At 41.4% G+C, this 20400-nt stretch overlaps 3 protein-coding genes and 1 long non-coding RNA gene across 5 annotated transcripts in view; 3 read left to right on the top strand and 1 right to left on the bottom strand.

Moving 5' to 3' along the window:
• The window catches only part of LOC114435838 (uncharacterized), a 51017-nt gene that overhangs the window by 27902 nt on the left and 2715 nt on the right, over positions 1–20400 (bottom strand). The gene's annotated exons all lie outside the window — the stretch shown is intronic.
• Positions 3672–6879, top strand: LOC114435835 (chymotrypsinogen A-like). 2 transcript variants are annotated; one of them, XM_028405753.1, is made up of 6 exons: positions 3672–3790; positions 4051–4071; positions 5027–5186; positions 5344–5603; positions 5687–5826; positions 6177–6879. In XM_028405753.1, exons 1-6 carry the CDS (start codon positions 3733–3735, stop codon positions 6549–6551), a joined length of 1014 nt encoding a protein of 337 aa, XP_028261554.1. In that variant the 5' UTR covers positions 3672–3732; the 3' UTR covers positions 6552–6879. The 2 variants fall into 2 exon arrangements, with proteins under 2 accessions (XP_028261554.1, XP_028261553.1); XM_028405752.1 differs by lacking the exons at positions 3672–3790; positions 4051–4071 and having other exon boundaries at positions 4096–5186.
• On the top strand, positions 12955–16145 carry LOC114435834 (serine protease 27-like). Its single transcript, XM_028405751.1, has 6 exons — positions 12955–13103; positions 13548–13568; positions 14151–14310; positions 14418–14677; positions 14755–14900; positions 15047–16145. The coding sequence occupies exons 1-6, from the start codon at positions 13046–13048 to the stop codon at positions 15497–15499; spliced, it is 1098 nt and encodes a 365-aa protein (XP_028261552.1). The 5' UTR covers positions 12955–13045; the 3' UTR covers positions 15500–16145.
• Positions 17920–20212, top strand: LOC114435837 (tryptase-like). Its single transcript, XM_028405754.1, has 6 exons — positions 17920–17998; positions 18373–18393; positions 18487–18640; positions 18759–19000; positions 19090–19223; positions 19775–20212. The coding sequence occupies exons 1-6, from the start codon at positions 17941–17943 to the stop codon at positions 20141–20143; spliced, it is 978 nt and encodes a 325-aa protein (XP_028261555.1). The 5' UTR covers positions 17920–17940; the 3' UTR covers positions 20144–20212.

The following is a 20400-nucleotide window of genomic DNA, read 5'->3' as shown; positions in this document are numbered from 1 at the left end:
CTCCTGAGGGGACAGAGGGACTGTAACATGCTGCTCATTACAATGTGTGTGCACATGTTTTGTCAGTCCTTTTCCAGAATCCATGACCATAAGGCCCCGTTCACACTGGAGAAAGTCATTCCAGCTAGAGTAGGATTGAGCCCAGACAGTCTTTAAGCTGGATGCATTCAGACCTATTTTAAAATCTGGCTAGCACACAGTTGTGTCCGCACTCAATCCGGCTTCATCCAGCATGTTTGCTGTTCTCAAAACCACTAGGTGGCGCCTCGTAATATGGCTAATAATGTGGCTAGCCGGATTCGCCACATTTGCGTTCACACCTGAGCCACATTTGAGTCAATCCTGCTAGATCCACCTCTCGAGGGTGGATCTAGCAGGATTGAAATCAAACTGGATTCAGCCGGATTGGAGGTGTTCACACTCGGAAAAAAACACATCTGGATTGATCTGGATGCGGCCAAATCCTGTTTAAGCCACATTTTTTCCCCAGTGTGAACAGGGCCTAAGTGAAGGTAGGAACACTGGCTGACTGACACATTGATGGCTTTGTCCCATGGCTCAGCACCTTCTTCATCACTAGAGCCTGACATCAACCAACCTAGGTGTGCTTCCCTTTAAGACCCTACCTTAGCTTGCGGCCATCTATATTTACTGTGGATAATCACTTCCTAACGAGAGGACAGGGGTGGGGGACAGATTGACAGCGCATTGTTCTGGGGTCCTCCACCACATATAAAACATGTTTCCCTACCCTTGGGTGAGCAGCGAAACATCTTCAAGTCCAGGCGCCTTGCTTCAACCTTCTGAATGTTACAAGAAGTGTGAATATGTTATCAAAACTGTCACTTTAAAACAAAGACTGATGATACTGTAACTGAAACTTTTGACTGTAGATTACGCAACAAAATGCTAGTTACTATTGTTCAATAACCTTTACCTCTGCTTTGCGTGTGGACAGCCTAGTTCAACAGCTTTGCCACATTGTTTTTAATTATCCAACATTGACAGCTGATGTGACTAGAAACAGAAGCACTGTGAGAGCTTAGGCTGAGGACACAACGCACGACAGACTTTTTAAAAGACTAGGAGGAGACACTAAGTAGACAGGCTTCAGCAGAGTTTTTATGACAATGAAGGTCACAGACTACAGGATTAAGAATGATTTGCCAGATTGTGTCGAGCATCCGCATCATCGTCAGTGCACCTCTGCTTTCTGAGCGGACATAAACTTGTCATGTGACAGAAATGTGCCAACATGAAGGTTAAAATATGAGATTGAAGAACGCTGGCTTCCTGTATGAATTGCATACCTCACTTTTTTAATGTGCTGCTCAGCTCTAAGCAATATTCCTTCTCTGTCCGTGCCCATTTTATCAAGAGGGATGATGTTTCATGTGATTGTATTAAATAATCAGTATCATTACAGCGAGACTGCTGGCTGCACACCAAGGCTCAAGCAACAGGACATAATCCCCATCCATCTCAGCCGCCACCTGTCAATCAATCCTCACCATAAATGCGCACACCTCTGCTCTTGTTTTCATTCCTGTCTTTGTCTTGGCAGTCTCAGTCTCCTCGCATGACAGGTGTAGTTAATGCTGCCTAACCGGTCCTTTCAGAAAGTCATGAGGAAAAAGATTTTATTGTCATGATTTTTAACACTTAACCTCACAGTAAGTCAAAATGACTTGGCAGGTTCGGTTTAATTAACACACACTGGGGCCAATTGGACATTCCTGTGGTTCCTTTGAACTAGTGTGAATGCTACCATGTGAAACTTGGTGACATCAGCACACACTAACAGCACATAGATCTGCAACCCTGATGATCACACGATTAGGTGGCAATCAAGATGATTTGTTCCCACTTTTGGGGAGCTGTCATGTCGTCCATCTTTATATATACTGTATTTTACTACAGTATAGTTCGCACCAGCCAAAAAATGCGTAATGAAGAAGAAAAAAACTGATAAATCGCACCGGAGGAGGGCCGTATGAGGAGTTCTGCACACACACGTCTCACGGAGTATGGTACCTCCGTTTTTTTTTTACTCTTACCACCCGTGGAGCGAGTTCTCTGTTCTCGTGGAGTATGGAACAGCCTTAAGTCGCACCAGCCAAAAATACGTAATGAAGAAGAAAAAAAACATAGATAAGTCGCACCGGACTATTAGCCGCACCAGCGGGCCAGTGTAAATCACTACGTTTTTAGCGTACCGTTGCCTCTTGAATTCCTCTTAAGTGGTGCGGCTACAGGACATTGAGAGTGAGACACACGCATTTCAACAAGTCCTCACACAGAGAAATGATTAGCTTTACCGCACAGAAATTCCTATAAACATCCTGTAAATGAGTCAAAGGCAGACGACTGTGCACTATAGCTGTCTGGAATTAGCGACCTGTCGGTTCAGCTGCAAGCACACGTTCCATTAATGTGTGCGTCACCTCTGCTCGGAATACAAAGTGTGGACAAGCTGGAGGTGGAAGAGAACCGTCAGGAGGGGGACAGAACAGCTACCATTATATTTATATTGGGACGTCAGGACACAAGGATAACTAATTGTATATTTTTTCATATATAAGTTGCAGTATAAGTCTCATACCCAGCCAAAGGATGAAATAAAGTGTGACTTATAGTCCGGAAAATATGGTGGTCTGTGGTTTATCTCCATACAAGCTGTCATCAGTCTGTGGTCCTGGCCATGTTTTAATTCAATGCCAAAAATGCCAGGTACAAGCACATCAAGGTCCAAGGTCCAAGAGCACAACCCCACATTACACAACATCATGGTTTTTGATGACCAGGTATGGCTAAAAGTAGATAAAATAATAATACTAATAATAAAAAAATAATAAAAAAAATAATACGCCACTGGGGCAACAGTGGCGCAGTGGGATAGCAGGGTTGTCCAATAACCGGAAGGTTGGTGGTTTGATCCCAACTCCTCCCTAGTCACTGTTGTGTGTTCTTGGGCAAGACACTTCACCCTGTGGCGCGCCTTGCTAGTCATTGTATGACACTGCTTGTGCAGCAGCCGTAACGAATTTCCCTCTGGGGATTAATACAGTATCTAAAATAAAAAAAAAAAAAAAAACTACAATCAGAATTGTTGAAGCTAAAAAAAAAGGTAATGCAGCTGAAGTTTGTTAAAAGAAGCCAACCCAGCAGTTAAGGGCAGTAAAGGTAACTTTAAAAAGTGGATTCACAAAGACTTCCCTGTTGACATTTCACAACGCCATTCCTGACGTTCAAGTTCAATGGCCTTTGTTGTGTCTAGATAATGCCTTATTGTTACTTTCTTGTTCTTTTTTGGCACATAATTCAAACATTACAGTTATAAATTGAGAACGATGCTTCTACCACTGTACCCTCATATACATACTTGCTATATGGTAATTTCCACTTGCGACTACAGTTGTTCTTGTTCAGTTACATAACCAGCTTGAAACTTAAGTTGCTTTTAAAACCTGAATAATGTGACATTGCCATAAAAGAGTACATGCTGGCAACACAAAGCACTCAAGACAGACGCTGACCTGCAGCGCACTGTTTAGAAAACACCTCTGTCACAGGGTTATGGTTTTTTTGTGTACACTCAAGAATCCAAACAAACGTGTTTGACTTGATATCTGACTTATAGGAAGTACATTGTGTGACATTGTGGGTGGAGATAACGATAAGTTAGTTGTACGTGTAGTCTGCATGACAAGCAGGAAAAGGTACACTTGAAATATGGCTCCCAGGCAGGTTGTGTGTGCCATCACTGTGGCTGTCATTCTCTTAAGCAAAGGTAAGAATATTCAAATTTTCTCTACAGTCTAACAGATTAAAGACCTTATTTGAGAATTTTAAATATTAATAGATCTTTACATTTTGTAAAAGTTTTAAGTCAGCTTTAACAATTGTTTAGTTTTTTCATGCCAAATCAAACTTTTGGACTCAGCAGCCAGTTTAGAGAATGGAAGAAATTTCTGCCTCAACACACACATTTAGGTGATTTGTCACAACAATTGTCGTTTAACATACATGTCTCTGTGTTTTAAATTCCAGGCTGTCAGTCCCAGCAATCTGGTAAGTGTAAAAGAGAATTTTTACAAGTTCCTAAACTTTAAAGAGTCGCCCTGAAAATGTGAGAATCTGTCCTTGGAAAATGTTTTGAAATTTTGGATTTTGACTTGAGGTGTGTTTCAATCTCCAGAACTAGCAACGCATTAGATAGAACCAATTTACCCTTCAAGTGCTTCTTCAAGGTCATTTCTGTTTTAAATAGTGCTGAAAATGAGGCAGAGCTCGGCACTGGTTGGCTAAAGAAAAGATAACCAGGTGCATTTTTACAAATACAATGGGTGACATTGCTGTGTGACATTGTGTAAAATATAACAGAATAGAACAGAATAGAAGTACAGTATTCATCCCAAGCTGGGAAAATAGCAGCAAAAGTACCAAAGTACCTTACATAACATTATTTATAACAAAAAAGGGATATAAAATACATGTTATGAAGAGCTAAACCTTGTCAAAATGTGTCAGTGTTATCTGTGACACAATGACGAGGGGTTATACAGTCTTATTTGGTTAAAATGTAAATTTGGCAGAAATTTCAAGGATTTTGTGAAGACGTTTCCCCACCTCGATGCCTCGATTTAAACTCTTGGAAATGACTTTGACCTGGATGAATGAGAGCATCCCTAGATATTTGGCAAATCTGGAGTCTTTTTACATTAAGTTTGTGCAGTTGCATCTCACATTTTTGAGGTGAGTGTTGTCCGAATTACATCTCACCCAAAGTAGCTAGTGCTTCCTCTTCCTTCCTCTGTTAACAGTCACAAGTCACTGTTTATCCACAAGCACTAAGCAGGATCAATTGTTACCATGCAGAAAGAACTGCAAATCTTCAAATGGCTGGCAACAAATTTGAGTCAAACTCCATGCGCACCATGGTTAAATGTCCATCTGCAATCTACTTTTGCTACTACATGCAAACATACCATAATTTTATACCAGCATCTATCTATTTATCTATTAGTGTGCGGCAGGGCTAACCTCAACACAAGAATTGTGGGAGGTCAGGATGCACCCCCAGGAGCTTGGCCATGGCAGGTCAAATTAAACATAGGTGAGTCTTTTTGTGGAGGATCCCTGATCAACGAGCAATGGGTGCTGACAGCTGCTCACTGTATAACAAGGTGAGAAGTCAGCGTGTCTACTTCATTTTTAATGAACACATTACTGTAAACAGCTACTACTGCTCATGTTACTGGCTAGTTCACTATTCTTCCGACAATTTTACAGACATGACATACATGACCTGACATAATTCTCCTTTTTTGGGGGGGCTTCAAGAAACGACCTCAACACCACAGAGGTCCTCCTGGGTTTCAACAACGATTCAGATCCAAACCCGAACATGATGAAACGGACACTTAGTGACATCATCTGCCATCCTGCGTATGACAGCGTTACTTTCAACAATGACATCTGTCTCCTGAAGCTGTCTGCCACTGTAGAGTTCACAGACTACATACTGCCGGTCTGCCTGGCTGCAGAAAACAGCACATTTTTTAACGGGACTCCAAGCTGGGTCACTGGTTTTGGTGACACTGGTGAGCTACAAAATAATTTTCTTTTACAATGCTTCAGCTGGATTTGTTGCACAGTTTTTCAATTCAAAGTCTCTCCAATTAAGATCCGGGTGGTCCTTCGGCAACTACTCTGCAAGAGGTGTTGGTGCCAATAGTGGGACCCAATGAGTGCAACTGTGACTACAGTGGAAAAATCACAGAGAACATGATCTGTGCTGGGGTCACTGGGAAGGACTCATGTCAGGTAAAGAACATTTTTTTTGTGCAAACCCTTGTTGACTGACAGAGGGTCCATTTCTTTGAAGGGAAAGTTTCAGACCATACCGACAATCCATCCATTAATTAACCAAAGAGGTTGTGGTTGCAATTCAAGAATTCTATTATGTATCCATCAAGCTAGGCCAAGCACATTACACAGTTGTGATCACTATATTACCTAATAAGATTCATGCTTCAGCAAGGTCAGGTGCAAAAAAAAAAAAAAAAACAGCAGCCTCTGGGGCTGGGAAAGGAAACGGCTCCTCAGAAACCCATGGGTAACATCACAGTTGCTTTAGCTATAGTGGTTGATATTTACTATCCATATCTTCACAGGGAGACTCAGGAGGACCACTGGTGACCAAAAAGGATTCCATCTGGATCCAGAGCGGAGTTGTGAGTTTTGGTGCAGGCTGCGGCCTGCCACAGTTTCCAGGCGTCTATGCTCGTGTGTCCCAGTACCAGGAATGGATCAAAAACATCGTCACTGGTCCCGAGCCCGGCTTTGTGACCTTCAGCCAATCAGGCATCGACTCTGACTTGTCCTTCACCTGTATTAATCCTCCTACTGACCCTCCCCCTACTACTTTCTCACCCACCACAGACGACAGTTTGTTTGGCGGTGGTGAAGACCTGTTCCACTTTGCTCACTTCAGCACACTCTGCGTTGTTTTACTGTGTGCTGTTTGGCAGCACTGGAATGCAATCTAGCACATTTACTGTGCCTATAGTTACTTATACTCTGAAGCTTCTATTAACAAATTCGGGTTATGATTAATTTTGTATGGGGTCTAACAATTATTTTGACTGTTACTTGGACAAAACAAGCACTGTGGAGGTGTCACTAGAAAATTATGTACTGAACCAAAGATCTGTCATTTTTATCATTCTACAATATATGAAGTGATAATACTACATTAATCACACAGCATATAACTGATTTATGTTGATTTGTTTGATTTTCTCAAATTATGGTTTGGTTTCTACTTACGTATATGATTAAAGAATACAATAAACATGTAATTCTAAAGAAAAAAAATGGGATTGTTCTATTTTTGCCAAATTCTGGGCAGAGCAGGATTACGGGATTCATTATTTTGAGCAGTGTGATGATTTTAAGGCTTCAAGCAGGACACACAATAGGGCCAACAAGACAGAGGTATGGACAGAAACTGTCTAGATTGGATGTAACAGATTAGTTATTAGTCTAATTGTAGCAGCAAATCTTAGCATCAGTGAGAACTTAAAGTAAACAGCATATCTGGACATGAAAACTAGGACCACATCATGACGGTCCCAGAGCTTCCTGAAACCAAAAACTCAGCAGGCGGGTACACTGCACTACCAGGACAACCATCTTACAACAAGTGTGCAGTCTGATGATCTGGCTTCTAGGGTACATGTTTGGAGATTATAATGGAAACTGCCCTCATGTCTGTGAAATTGTGTAGCCTGACTTATTTAGCTAAGACAGGCAAAACAAAACAAAACAAAAAAATATCACCAAATGGTATGTTTTTGTCTCACCTCACGATGGTGGTTTGGAGGAACGTATTTGAAATTCCCATTCCTTGAATGTGTGTGGTTTTTGCTTTGTCTGTCCTGTTCGATGTTTCTTCACAAATGAGATGGATAAGTAAGTTTTGCATTTATGCCACTAAAAATCGCTACTGAATTCCTGAACACTATTAATCCGGTCATGGTCACCATGGAAGAAGATTAGCTTTTCCTTGCATTTACAGTGATTGCACATGCTACTTCCAGGTATGAGAGGAAACATGGATCAAGCAGCAGTGAACCAGTGACTTTTAGAAGCTGATGCCATTTTTGAAATTTTGAAAGCTTAAAGCTAAATTTAACCACGTCACCTTAGCTGACTTGACAGAATCCTTTTTGACTGGGCTAAACCAGCATTTGCCTCAGTTATTGAAACTCTATCGGGCCAAGACAGAGAGATTTCCAGAGCTTAAGAATCTCCTATGCCAGCTTGAGGATGATGTAAGTGCTCAAACTTACTAACATTTGTGTCCTGTGTGCTAAATTATGCACTCTGTCTTTAGAGAACTCCAATCAAATGAAGAGGGCAGTCTCTTTAAGAGGACTGCCATATTCCTTAGTGAAAACCTCTCAAGGTTTCTTAGGAATGCAAAAGTAAGCTTGATTTTATGACCTATGTGTGCACACCAGGCCAATTTCAGCCTGTTTAGCTCTGTTGCCTCTGATGTGGCAAATGTGCCAGCAAAGATCTGCCTGCCAGGTATGACTGCGTGTATTTTGTTCATCTCTATTAGTCCTCCTCAGCCTGTACAGCATCAAGGCGAAGGTCTCTCATTTGTTTTTCTAATCAGTGTGAAATAGCTTGTTAGCTGTTAATCTAATTGCATTTTGTTGCAAAAGGCCAAAAACTGATCTATAAATATCTTCAGATTTTCAGCGAAGTGTATTAGCCTTCTGTCCCTGGTGATGCCATCTAAATACCTGAAGCTTTTGTGAGCAGACATGCAAAGAAGCATCTCCTGAGGGGACAGAGCGACTGTCACGTGCTGCTCATTGTAATGTGTGTGCACATGTTCTGTGGAAAAGACACACACTGCATGTGGACAAATAACATTGTGTAAACAGATCTATGCCTTGTTCAGAGGAACAACACATCTTTGACTCCATTCCAGAACATCTTGAGACACTAAGCCTTACATAAGTGCTGAGCAAAGCTGGTTAGCAAGAAATTCAATACGAGTTCACTGTGTGAGTACAGTTTGGAACATCCCAGGAATTGTAGTAACTGACACTACAATTTTTTGACAATTGGCATTCACAGCCAATTCAAATAAGCTTGTCTATGTTGACAACTTGAGCAACATTTTGACTTTCCAGGTGCAAAAAAAAGCCTACTGCTTACAGACTTTGTTGCAGAACTAGGGCCAGCCTACTTTTTGTTGCCTTTTAGCCTAAATAAAACGATCCTGAGATGGTATGTTTTCCATTGATTTCTTCAAAAACGAACAGCAGAGACGCTGTCTGCAAGCACTTCCTCCAGCTTCACCCAGGGGATCACCAGATGCTCCCAGGGCAGCGAGGGGACACTCCCTAAAGCAACTCCTGAGTCAGTGTCGAGGACTCCTCACAGCTGGTGCTACCTGGTACTCCTTAGCATGTGCCAAAATTACCTCAACTTGCTCCTTTCAATGTGGAGGTCCAATACTTTGAGGAGGTCTCCAAACTTTACACCAGATCTCAGAGAGTAAGCCCAGCCACCTGGTGGCTAATTTTCCTCACTACTACTCGGTCATTACCCAGAATCCCAGAAGGAACACTGGCTGACTGAAACATTGATAGCTTTGTCCCATGGCTTAGCACCTTCTTCATCACTAGAGCCTCACAACAACTAACTAATTTGTGTCCCTTAAAGACCACACTATAGCTTGTGGTCATCTATTTCTGCAGTAGATAATCACTTTGAAATGCAAAAAATTATCAAAATGCTTAGTGACAAAACAGACACACACACAAGTGTAACATTTTTCTTTCCCTCTCTCATTCACACACTTGCAAAACTGTACTCCGTACACCAGTGTCAGCCTCAGGATTATCAACAGGGCTCCTGTTTGCACCAAAGGGGTTGTCAATATATTGACCAGACAAACGTACAAGCTGTGATAAATGAGTTAACAGCTGCAGCAGTGCATTCTCCATTACAATGACTCAGGCAGCACTGGAAATTGAAGCAGGGACCTCAAAAATGATGCGTCACTGGGCGACGTCACAAAGTCATCACAGCAGAGAAAGAGGCAATTTTTCTCAACACATTTTAGAAAAATCGGTGGAAACCTAATTCTCCATGTATCTTGGACTAATGTAAGTTGTGGAGTGTGAAAGAATTTATATAAAAAATAAGAGTGTATGACATTGTCACAGACAAGTTGACCTTTTGGGTATAAAATGAATAAAACTTCAGCTATGTGTGAACACTTTGAATTTGGCAGTGACGAAACAGGAGCCTGAAACTCGCCTACCATCTTGGCATGACACAAAAGGCATCAGTACCGTTAGCTTGGTTTAGCTTAGCGTGAATGGAGTTCGGTCTATCCAACTAGCAGGTCATGAGCAATCAGGCCGCTGTGCACAGACAGCAGCAGTGAATTGTAAAAAGGCAACCATGTAGAGACAGAAATGACATGCTTATGTTAGGGTGATTAACATAAGCCTATAGAAAATAAAATGAAATAAAAGTGACTTAAGGGGGGCAATGGGTGCCGTTGGGGGACGGGCTGGCCCCCTAACATAATGGTAGAGGAAACACTTGCCATAACAGCCTAATTATTACCATTCTTCAACTAGACATGGCTAATGGCAAGTTAAGAATGACTTCCCACTTCGTGTCAAGGGGAAGCACATGCATCACCATCAATGCACCTCTGCTTTGTTATGAATCTGAGCAATGTGACAGAAATGTGCCAAAATGAAGGTTAAAATATGAGAATGAAGAGCACTGGCTTCCTGAATGAATTTCACACTTCACTTTACACACCTACGTACAGACAGAATCCACTGCTCACCTCTAATCAATATTCCTTCTACTGTATGTCCATGCCCATTTGATCAAGAGGGATGATTTACACACAGGTACATGTGTTATAAATGTAGTCTGTGGCAAGCAGGAAAAAGTACACTTGAAAAATGACTCCTCAGCTGGTTGTGTGTGCCATCACAATGTATCATATATTGTGCTCATACCGTGTACTGTACTCTGATTTGGATTATAGTGACACTTATACTCTTATACTCTGTACTTAACTGCATTTAATGTAACTTGATACCTCTGGCACAAGAATTTCCTTCGGATTAATAAAGTTTTATCATATCTTATCTTATCTTCATCCAGCTGCCAGAAGAGATGGGACGCTCCATCAGGGCAGCCTTCATGCAGATCAGTCAGCTCCAGGAAGCTCTGAACGAGCAGAAGTCAGCTGTGAACTCTCTCACTACCAAGCAGATGACAGAAGCTGCCCTCACTCTCTCTGAACAGAAGAACCACAACCTGCAAGAGCTGTCTCGAGTGAAGGCTGAAGAAAGACAGACAGAACAGAGAGAGGAAGAAAGAACAAGAGGAGAGTGCACTCGGAGAGAGAAATCTCCACAGAGATTCAAAACCTGACAGAAACCAACCGCCAGTTCAGGAGTATAGTGGAGGAGACGGAGCAGCAGCAAATCTTTGAGCTGAATCAAGATCTGACCAACAGTACAGCTGAGCTAAAGCTGCTACCAGATGCTGCACAAGTGGTCCAAAATCAGGAGGAACTTTGCTCCAGGGGACACTGTCCTGCTGGTGGATGAGTCACCCGAAATTCCTGACCATGGGCAGGATAATCCAGGTTATCCCAGATGAACATGGACTAATAAGAAGCGTCAAAGTAAAGACTCAAACCATTGAACTCATTAGGCCTATCACAAAGGTCTGCTTGCTGATTGAGCAGCCATAAAAGGACTTATTGAGTAATTGTTTATTTTGTGTGTTTTGTAAAATTAAACAATTAGGGGCCAGAAATGTAGGGACCAAGAAAGAATTTTGTGTTTTTCACAGTTTGGTTTAAATGGTTTGTGGCCTATGTTTTCTGTTATTCTGCCAGTAGAGGGCACCCCTTGCGTTACCTTTAAAGCCACACCTTTCTACCTTGTCGTAGTTGGTAGGAAGGCACACAGTTTTTCTACCGTAGTCAGAGTCGTTGTCGATGCACCTGCAGAAGTTTAGTTTTCCTTAACAGTTTCAGCACCTTTGGAAATAAAGCAACAAAAGCGTTATGGACACTGGATTTATTTACTGCACTACATGGCATGCGTAGATCAATATTCCAACTAAGCACAGACACTAAGACCATTCAAGTTGAGTTACTTTTACTTCAGCACATTTATCTGACAGCTTAAGTTTCTATTAACAAATTCGGGTTATGATTTATTTTAGATGGGGTCTAATAATTCTTATCTATTTTTCCATACATTCTTTTGACTGTTACTTGGACAAAATAAGGTGTCGGATAATCCATTATTTTCATAGTGATTCTGGAATATGACGTGATAATAATACATTAATCACACAGCATATAACTGATTTAGGTTGATTTGTTTGATTTTCTCAAATAATGGTTTGGTTTCCACTTACGTGTATGATTTAAGGATACAATAAACATGTAATTCTAAAGAAAACATTGCATTGTTCTATTTTTGCCAAATTCTGGGCAGAGCAGGATTACAGGATTCATTCTTTTACAAAGTGTGATGATTTTAAGGCTTCACGCAAGACACACAATAGGGCCAACAAGACAGAGGCATGGACAAAAACTGTGTTTGGATTGGATGTAACAGATTAGTTATTAGTCCAATTGCCAACAAAGTAACAATCTTAGCAGTGAGAATTTAAAGTAAACAGTACTTCTGGACATGAAGACTAGGACCACATCATGACGGTCCCAGAGCTTCCTAAAACCAAAAACCCAGCAGGACAACCATCTGACAGCCATGTGTAGTGTGACGACCTGCCTTAGTCTTCTAGTGTCCATGTTTGGAGATTATAATGTTAAAATAATCAGTGGAAACTGCCCTCATGTCGGTGAAATTGTGTAGCCTGTCTTATTTAGCCGAGACGGGCAGCACAAAAAAAACATCACTAAATGGTATGTTTTTTGTCTGGAAGGCTGTTTGGATGGTGTAGCAAGCAGCACAAGTGCGCCTCAGGATGGTGGTTTAGAGGAATGTCTTTGGAATTCCCATTCCGTGAATGCGTGTGGTTTTTGTTTGAGGACAGGTACACATCATACAGATTGGCATGTTTTACTTGATTCAATTCAATTCAATTCAGTTTTATTTATATAGCGCATATTACAATCAGACATTGTCTCAAAGCGCTTCACAGGAACCCCCCTAAGAGCACTGTGGCAAGGAAAAACTCCCTTTAAGAGGAAGAAACCTTGAGCAGGACCCGTCAACTTAAGGGGGAACCAGTCCTGCTGCTAGTCAGAGAGGATGAAGGAGAGAGAGAGAGAGAGAGAGGATGAAGGAGAGAGAGAGAGAGAGAGAGAGAGAGAGGAGCAAACATGATACAAACATGATACAGTGATGAGCACTCTGAAGATAAAGGGCGGAGCAAGGAAACATTAATAGAGGCACTGTATTTAATGCTAAGGTGAGATTGACATTGGTACAGATGAAAGATGGCTCTCCGACAGGTTGTCTGTGTGGCCGTTGTTATGATCATTCTTGTGTGCACAGGTAAGAAAGAGTTTTGTATTTACAGCATTACAGATCATCTACAGTAGTGTAGGTACAAGACAAATTAAAAAATGTTTCGATTAGGCTCGTGAAAGGGACAATGTGTGCAGAGAAGATCAGGTTATTTGGATGTTTTTATAGTTCTTTCTACAACCTTTATGCCTTGACTGGAACAGGGTCAAAAATTGTGGAAGTAGTATCAAGCGTTGTTATTATTAATTGTGTAAAAACAGCAAAAACATGTACCAACAATACAGCCTCTAGTGAGCTGTATATTGGAACAACACACTACAATAAACTATAGGCAGTATATATCTGTACACAATATCCTTTGTATACTTGTTGACCTAGCTTATCGAAGTGCTTATGTTATGCAAATGTTTATCTGTCATCACCTGCGGCATCCTGAAACCTTTGTCTAACATTCCTCTTTTTACATTTCAGGCTGTAACTCACAGATGTCTGGTAAGCTTCCAAGCGTTCTGACGCTCAAGTTATATTTCCTCCTTTAATAACCTGAAATATTGGTCTAAGAAAAGGGGCAGGTACTTTCCAGAAACTAATTAATTAGCCTGAGATGTCTATATCAAGTTCAAACAATCAAATGCTCTTCATTAGCATTGGACCCTAGCATTGGTCAGGGTGGGCTCATTTTTCACTGCAGTATAAATGCTGCACTCTTATGTAAACAGAACTACCATACTTATAAGAAGGGGGTGTTTTGTTTGCTTTTTAGTTTTTTTTTCTGACATGCATTGAGTCCGCAAAACCTGACAATTCTTGCAGTTTTTTCCACGGTGTTTCTATAATAAATGGCCTGTTTTTGGCAGCATTTTTAAAAAAACATGTGGGCCTCAGGGGGTTAAACTTAGTTTGACGTTCTTTTGTTTGTGTAAAAAAAGTAAATGTGAAGTACTTCATGTTGATTCATGGATTATTTGTTCCACCTTTATTTTTTCTTCTTGACAAACAAAGTGCCAGGTCATTTCGAAATAACAAACATATTGTTTCTTTTATAAATGAGGACATGTTTTGTCTCATTTTCAGAGTGCGGCAAGGCTAACCTCAACACCAAAATCATAGGGGGCCAAGATGCGTCTCCTGGAAGTTGGCCATGGCTTACTTTTTTTCAGATTGGTTCATTTTTGTGTGGAGGGTCCCTGATCAACAATCAGTGGGTGCTGACAGCTGCTCACTGCATAACAAAGTATGGAGTTGCTGTAGCTACATTACGCGTTGATGATCTTGCCGTACCTTTGACCACACCAACGACTTCACATATCTCTTAAAAATAACTCTTATTTTGTCTCCAAGAAATGACCTCAGCAATACAACGGTCGTTCTGGGCCTCCACACCATTTCTGTTCCATCGCCAAATACGGTGCAACCAACAATTGAAGACATCATCCAGCATCCTCAATACAACAACGAAACCTATGACAATGACATCTGTCTTGTGAAGCTGTCAGCCCCTGTGAATTTCACAGACTACATCAGGCCGGTCTGCTTAGCCGCTGCAAACAGCACATTCTACACCAACCTTAGCAGCTGGGTCACTGGTTTTGGTAAAACCGGTAAGCTAGATATTCTTTTGACAATACTCCTGCTGAATTTCTTGCACAGCTCTTAGCTTTGAATTCTCTTCAATTAGGTCCTAACTCATTACCAGACACTCTGAAGGAGGTAAATGTGCCAATAGTGGGAAACAATGAGTGCAAATGCTACAAAATCTCCCCACCGGTCACAGACAACATGATGTGTGCTGGACTCAAAGCTGGAGGGAAGGATGCATGTCAGGTAAAGAGATTAAATAACCTCCAGGTTTGGTTTGTCCTTTACCTAAGCTGGGTAACAGCATTGTGTTAATGAGGATGATTGCATCCACATCAGGTCCGCCTCTACAATGGTACCAACTTGTCCTCACAACTGTTATCTTTTCACAGGGAGACTCAGGAGGACCACTGGTGACCAAAAAGGATGATTCCATCTGGGTCCAGAGCGGAGTTGTGAGTTTTGGTGAAGGCTGCGGCCTGCCACAGAAACCAGGCGTCTATGCTCGTGTGTCCCAATACCAGGAATGGATCAAAACCATTGTCACTGGCCCCACGCCCGGCTTTGTGACCTTCAGTCAACCAGGCATTGACTCTGACTTGTCCTTCGACTGTACTAGTCTCTCTACCCCCTCTACCACAACTACTGATTCCACCCCTACTCCTACCCCCTCTACCACAACTACTGATTCCACCCCTACTCCTACCCCCTCTACCACAACTACTGATTCCACCCCTACTCCTACCCCCTCTACCACAACTACTGATTCCACCCCTACTCCTACCCCCCTCTACCACAACTACTGTCTCCACCCCTACTCCTACCCCCTCTACCACAACTACTGATTCCACCCCTACTCCTACCCCCTCTACCACAACTACTGATTCCACCCCTACTCCTACCCCCTCTACCACAACTACTGATTCCACCCCTACTCCTACCCCCTCTACCACAACTACTGATTCCACCCCTACTCCTCCCCCCTCTACCACAACTACTGATTCCACCCCTACTCCTACCCCCTCTACCACAACTACTGATTCCACCCCTACTCCTACCCCCTCTACCACAACTACTGATTCCACCCCTACTCCTACCCCCTCTACCACAACTACTGTCACCACCCCTACTCCTACCCCCTCTACCACAACTACTGTCCCCACCAGTCCTCCTAAGCCCTCTCCCTCAACTACTGTCTCACCCACTACAGACGACAGTTTGTTTGGTGGTGGTGAAGACCTGTTCTACTTTGCTCACTTCAGCACACTCTGCGTTGTTGTACTGTGTGCTGTTTGGCAGCACTGGAATGCAATCTAGCACATTTACTGTGTGTTAAAGTAAACATTTGAGTTGCTCTCCAACACATTTATCTGACAGCTTAGGTATCTATTAACAAACTTGGATTACGATGTATTTTTGATGGGGTCTTATCCATTTTTCCATACATTCTATGGTCTTTTTTGAACTTTTGAACCAAAACAAGCACTGTGAAGGTGTAGTTCTCATGAGGTAATCCATTATTTTTATAGTGATTCTGGAATATGACGTGATATTAATACATTTAACATGATTTATGTTGATTTCTTTGATCTTCTAAAATTGTGTTTTGGTTTCCACTTGATAAATAATACAATAAAAAAATAATTTCGAAGAAAAAACATTGTTTTATTTACCAAATTCTGGGAAAAGCAAGGTTTTACAGGATTTTATTTTATTTTTTACAGTGTGATGATTTTTTTAAGGCTTCACGCAAGACACACAATAGGGCCAACAACTATAGTTGATGAGTGATAGATCCAATTGCCAACAAAGTAGCAGTGAATCTTAGCATCAGTGAGAACTTAAAGTAAACAGCACATCTGGACATGAAGACTCATCACGGTCCCAGAGCTTCCTGAAACCAAAAACCCAGCAAGACGGCAGGTGGATGGAAGTACAAGATTAGTTATGTACAACTTTAACCTTCCTAAAACGGAGCTGTCCCCGGCGACAGAAATTGACATGCGCTGTTCAAACTACCGTAGCTCTGTTTATGTTTGAAAATTGAAAAAATTGGATTCTGAAAGCTGAGAAATGGCTCTTTTGATCGCTACATTCATTACGGTAATGACCACATTGCATGTGTGCCAGGGGCAGGAGTTTTGTGGAGCATAGGAGAGTTGATGTAAAATAGTTTGAGTTTAATTTTTGTAATGTCTTTACATCTGTCAAGAAAAACAGAAAAATAATTAATACAAAGACAAACATTTTCTGACATAATTGTTTAAAAAGAGAAGGCGGGGGTTAAACTTGGCTTGAAGTTGTTGTAGGTGTGTTCTAACAAACAATACCCTTGAACAATACCCAGTGGTTGCATCACAGGTGTGAGGACCGGTTTGTTCTTTGAAAGGAAAATGTGAAGTGTTCTACTTTGACAAAAGTGACATGTCGTTTCGAAATAACAATTGTTTTTTTATTGTTTTTTTTTTTCATTTATGAATGAGGACAGCCACTGGTGCTTTCATCTGTCCCAAACCCACTCCTGACTACAATGTGTCTGTCAGTGGTGAACACCTGTTCCACTTTGCGCAAGTCAGCAAGCTTTTAGTGTAACAGTGTTTAGCACATTTTGGGGATGTAATCATTGATTTGACCAACTTCAGTGTCCTGCTAGTCTATTTTAGGTTATAAAGGTGGCAAATCCTAATGCTGCAATCTATTAGAGCTGCATCTGATAATTGTTTGCATTATTAATTAACCTCAAGGCCATGTGACGCCTGACCTCTTCACCCTTCAAACACACATGGTGGCTGGCTGTCCACATACCCGATTAGATACAAAAATTTTGATAACTACTGTGCAAGAATCTCTGCTCTGATGGACTAAGTAGATTACACACACTGCATTGGTTTACTACCTCTAGACCTGATGTTTACTGATGCATAAGGGTGTATGCAGCCAGCTGGTTAGCATGATATCCTCAATAAATATCTTTGCAATCAAGAATCGAGAAACACTGCAATACTGCAAAAAAAAAATTCAAAAAAATATGAAAAACTTAATATCTATTGTAACTTTGATAATGCAATATGAAACCCAAGTTGTAGAAACCCTTTAGTAGGCCTCCGGAAAGTGTTGTGTATCTATTTCTTTAGTTTGTGACATCAGAACCACAGGCAGGCAAGATCAACAGGTTTTAGTTGATGCCTTTACTCTGACTCATGGGATTTTGGGTGGAGCTAAGGATTACATTCCAGTACTGTGTGTGTTGTTAAAGACTAGGTCTAGGTAAGGACACAGTTGAAAAATGGCTCTCCAACAGGTTCTGTGTGCCGGTGTTCTGGTGATCACTCTCCTATGCCAAGGTAGAACATGATGTTTTATTCACACCAGTAGTACCTACTTAAAGCTGGAAGGAAATTAATCAGAAGCATTGTAGAGGTTTATATTATCGAGTGAAATATGAGTAGATTTTTTCTAAAGACAATTCATCACAGGACTCTGTAGAGTAATCATAAACTGCCATTGAATGGAAAAGTTCATATAATGGTAAGGTGTAACATATAACATGGCACACAAGGCATATTAACGTCAATGTGTCATCCTCATTTAAAGCTTTAACAACTTATGTTATTTCTATGCTGTATGCTTTTAAATTTGTAAATTTTGACCTAGATTAGCCTTATTTTTTCTTATTGTGTATATGATAACATTCATGTCTCTGCTTTTCAAATTCCAGGTTGTCATTCACAGTTGGATGGTAAGAATCCAAGTCAGTTAATTGTTTTAAAATAACACACCTACTATGTAACTGAGGCATATTCTCTGCCCATACTCCCAACTTTGCTGTCAGTGTGTGCCAGGGCTACAGGCATCAATGGAGGTGAAGATGAGACTCCAGGAAATTGGCCGTGGTCGGTCACCATAGACGTTGGTAAGATATGGCTCTGTGGAGGGTCCCTGATCAACAATCAATGGGTGGTGACACAAGGCGACTGTGTATGGAGGTGAGGAGTCACTGTATCATTTCCGGTTTTGTTTGTAGCACTAAACTCTCTGCTCCACTTCTCCGTTCACTATACTTGAATGAAATTGAACGCTTATGTTTTGTTTTTTGTCTTAAAGAAGTCTCGTCGCCTCCACAGAGGTCACTCTGGGCCTAAACAATCGGGCAGGTTCAAACGCACATCAGGTGAAACGGGGACTTGATGCTATTATTCCCTATCCTAAGTATCCAAGCATCGCCCTTCTGAAGCTGTCGGCACCTGTGAATTTTACAGACTACATACAGCCAGTCTGCTTAGCCGCCGCAAACAGCACGTTCCACAATGGGACGAGCAGCTGGATGATTGGTTTTCCTAAAAGTGGTAAGTTGCAAAAGTTAGTATTTCTTTTTTTCCTCTCACTGCTGTTGGATTTCTTGCACATCTCTGAGCTTTGAAATCTCACCAATTAGATTTTGGTTCCCCACCCGCCACTCTGCAAGAGCAAAAAGTGCCAGTAATCGGACAGAATGAGTGCAACTGCTCACACCTTTTCACAATCACAGAGGACTTTATCTGCGGTGCCTTCAGACCTGGAGGCATATGTGTGAGTATCACCACTTTCGGGGTATTTAATAGGGGTGGAACGGTGCACCAAACCCACGGTTCGGTTCGTATCACGGTTCTGAGGTCACGGTTCTGAGGTCACGGTTTTCGGTTCGGTTCGGTTCACATTGTTGAGTTTTTTCTACTTTTAACACACTGGAAATACCAGATGAGCATAAAATACACAGCCTATTTATCCAACATTTACCATATTTAAGAATCAGTTCAGTGTTTCCCATATCATTATATCAGGACAAGTAAATTTAATTTCTTTTTAATTTCTATATAGCACCAGGTCATAACAGAAACTGTATTACTGTATTAATCCCAGAGGGAAATTCTTTACGGCTGCTGCCAAGCAGTGTCATACAATGACTAGCAAGGCGCGCCACAGGCTAGGGTGAAGTGTCTTGCCCAAGAACACACAATAGTGACTAGGGAGGAGTTGGGATCGAACCACCAACCTTACGGTTACTAGACTAGATTCATCCAACACTGATCCTCCTCTAAAAACATACCTGCTTGTCTTAACTAGTATTTTTTTGTGCACAGGTGGATAAGGGGGGGCCAGTGGTGACCAAAAAGGATGATCTGTGGATCCAGATTGCAGTTGGGTTTGACACTGGTAGCTGTCACTATTACACCCCTTATACAAACATTCGTTTGTCTGAGTACCAGGACTGGATCAATAATACCGTCACTGGCCCCAAACCAGGCTTTGTTACATTCATCTCACCAGGCATCAACGGCGACTTAAGCTTCCAATGTTCAAAAACACCTCCCACTACTGCTGTCACTACTACCAAAGATGATGACAGCATATTTGGCGGTGGAACAAACCTGTTCCACTTTGCTCATATCCGCTCACTCTGCATTGTTTCTCTGACACTCCTAGTATTGCTCGGAAGCTCTGCAATGTAATCTGGTACACTTAGTCACACACACAGCTAAGGTACTGGAATGTCTGGTTTGAATTTACTTTACAATTATTTTACAGCATGTATGTAATCCATAATTATCGTAATAATTATAATTGAGATGATGATGATTTAAGTATTTTAATTTTAATCATATTGAACTTTTGACCATTGTCTGGACAATACAAGTGCTGTGAAGATGTTACTGTTGTGACACTGGCATTGACATATAATTTGAAGTCATAAGATGATATGTGTGAT

This window comes from Parambassis ranga, chromosome 5 (genome assembly GCF_900634625.1).
Source record: "Parambassis ranga chromosome 5, fParRan2.1, whole genome shotgun sequence".
Classification (NCBI taxonomy): Eukaryota; Metazoa; Chordata; class Actinopteri; family Ambassidae; genus Parambassis; species Parambassis ranga.
Note: the sequence above shows the minus strand (reverse complement) of the source record. Positions and strands in the feature narration are given on the sequence as shown.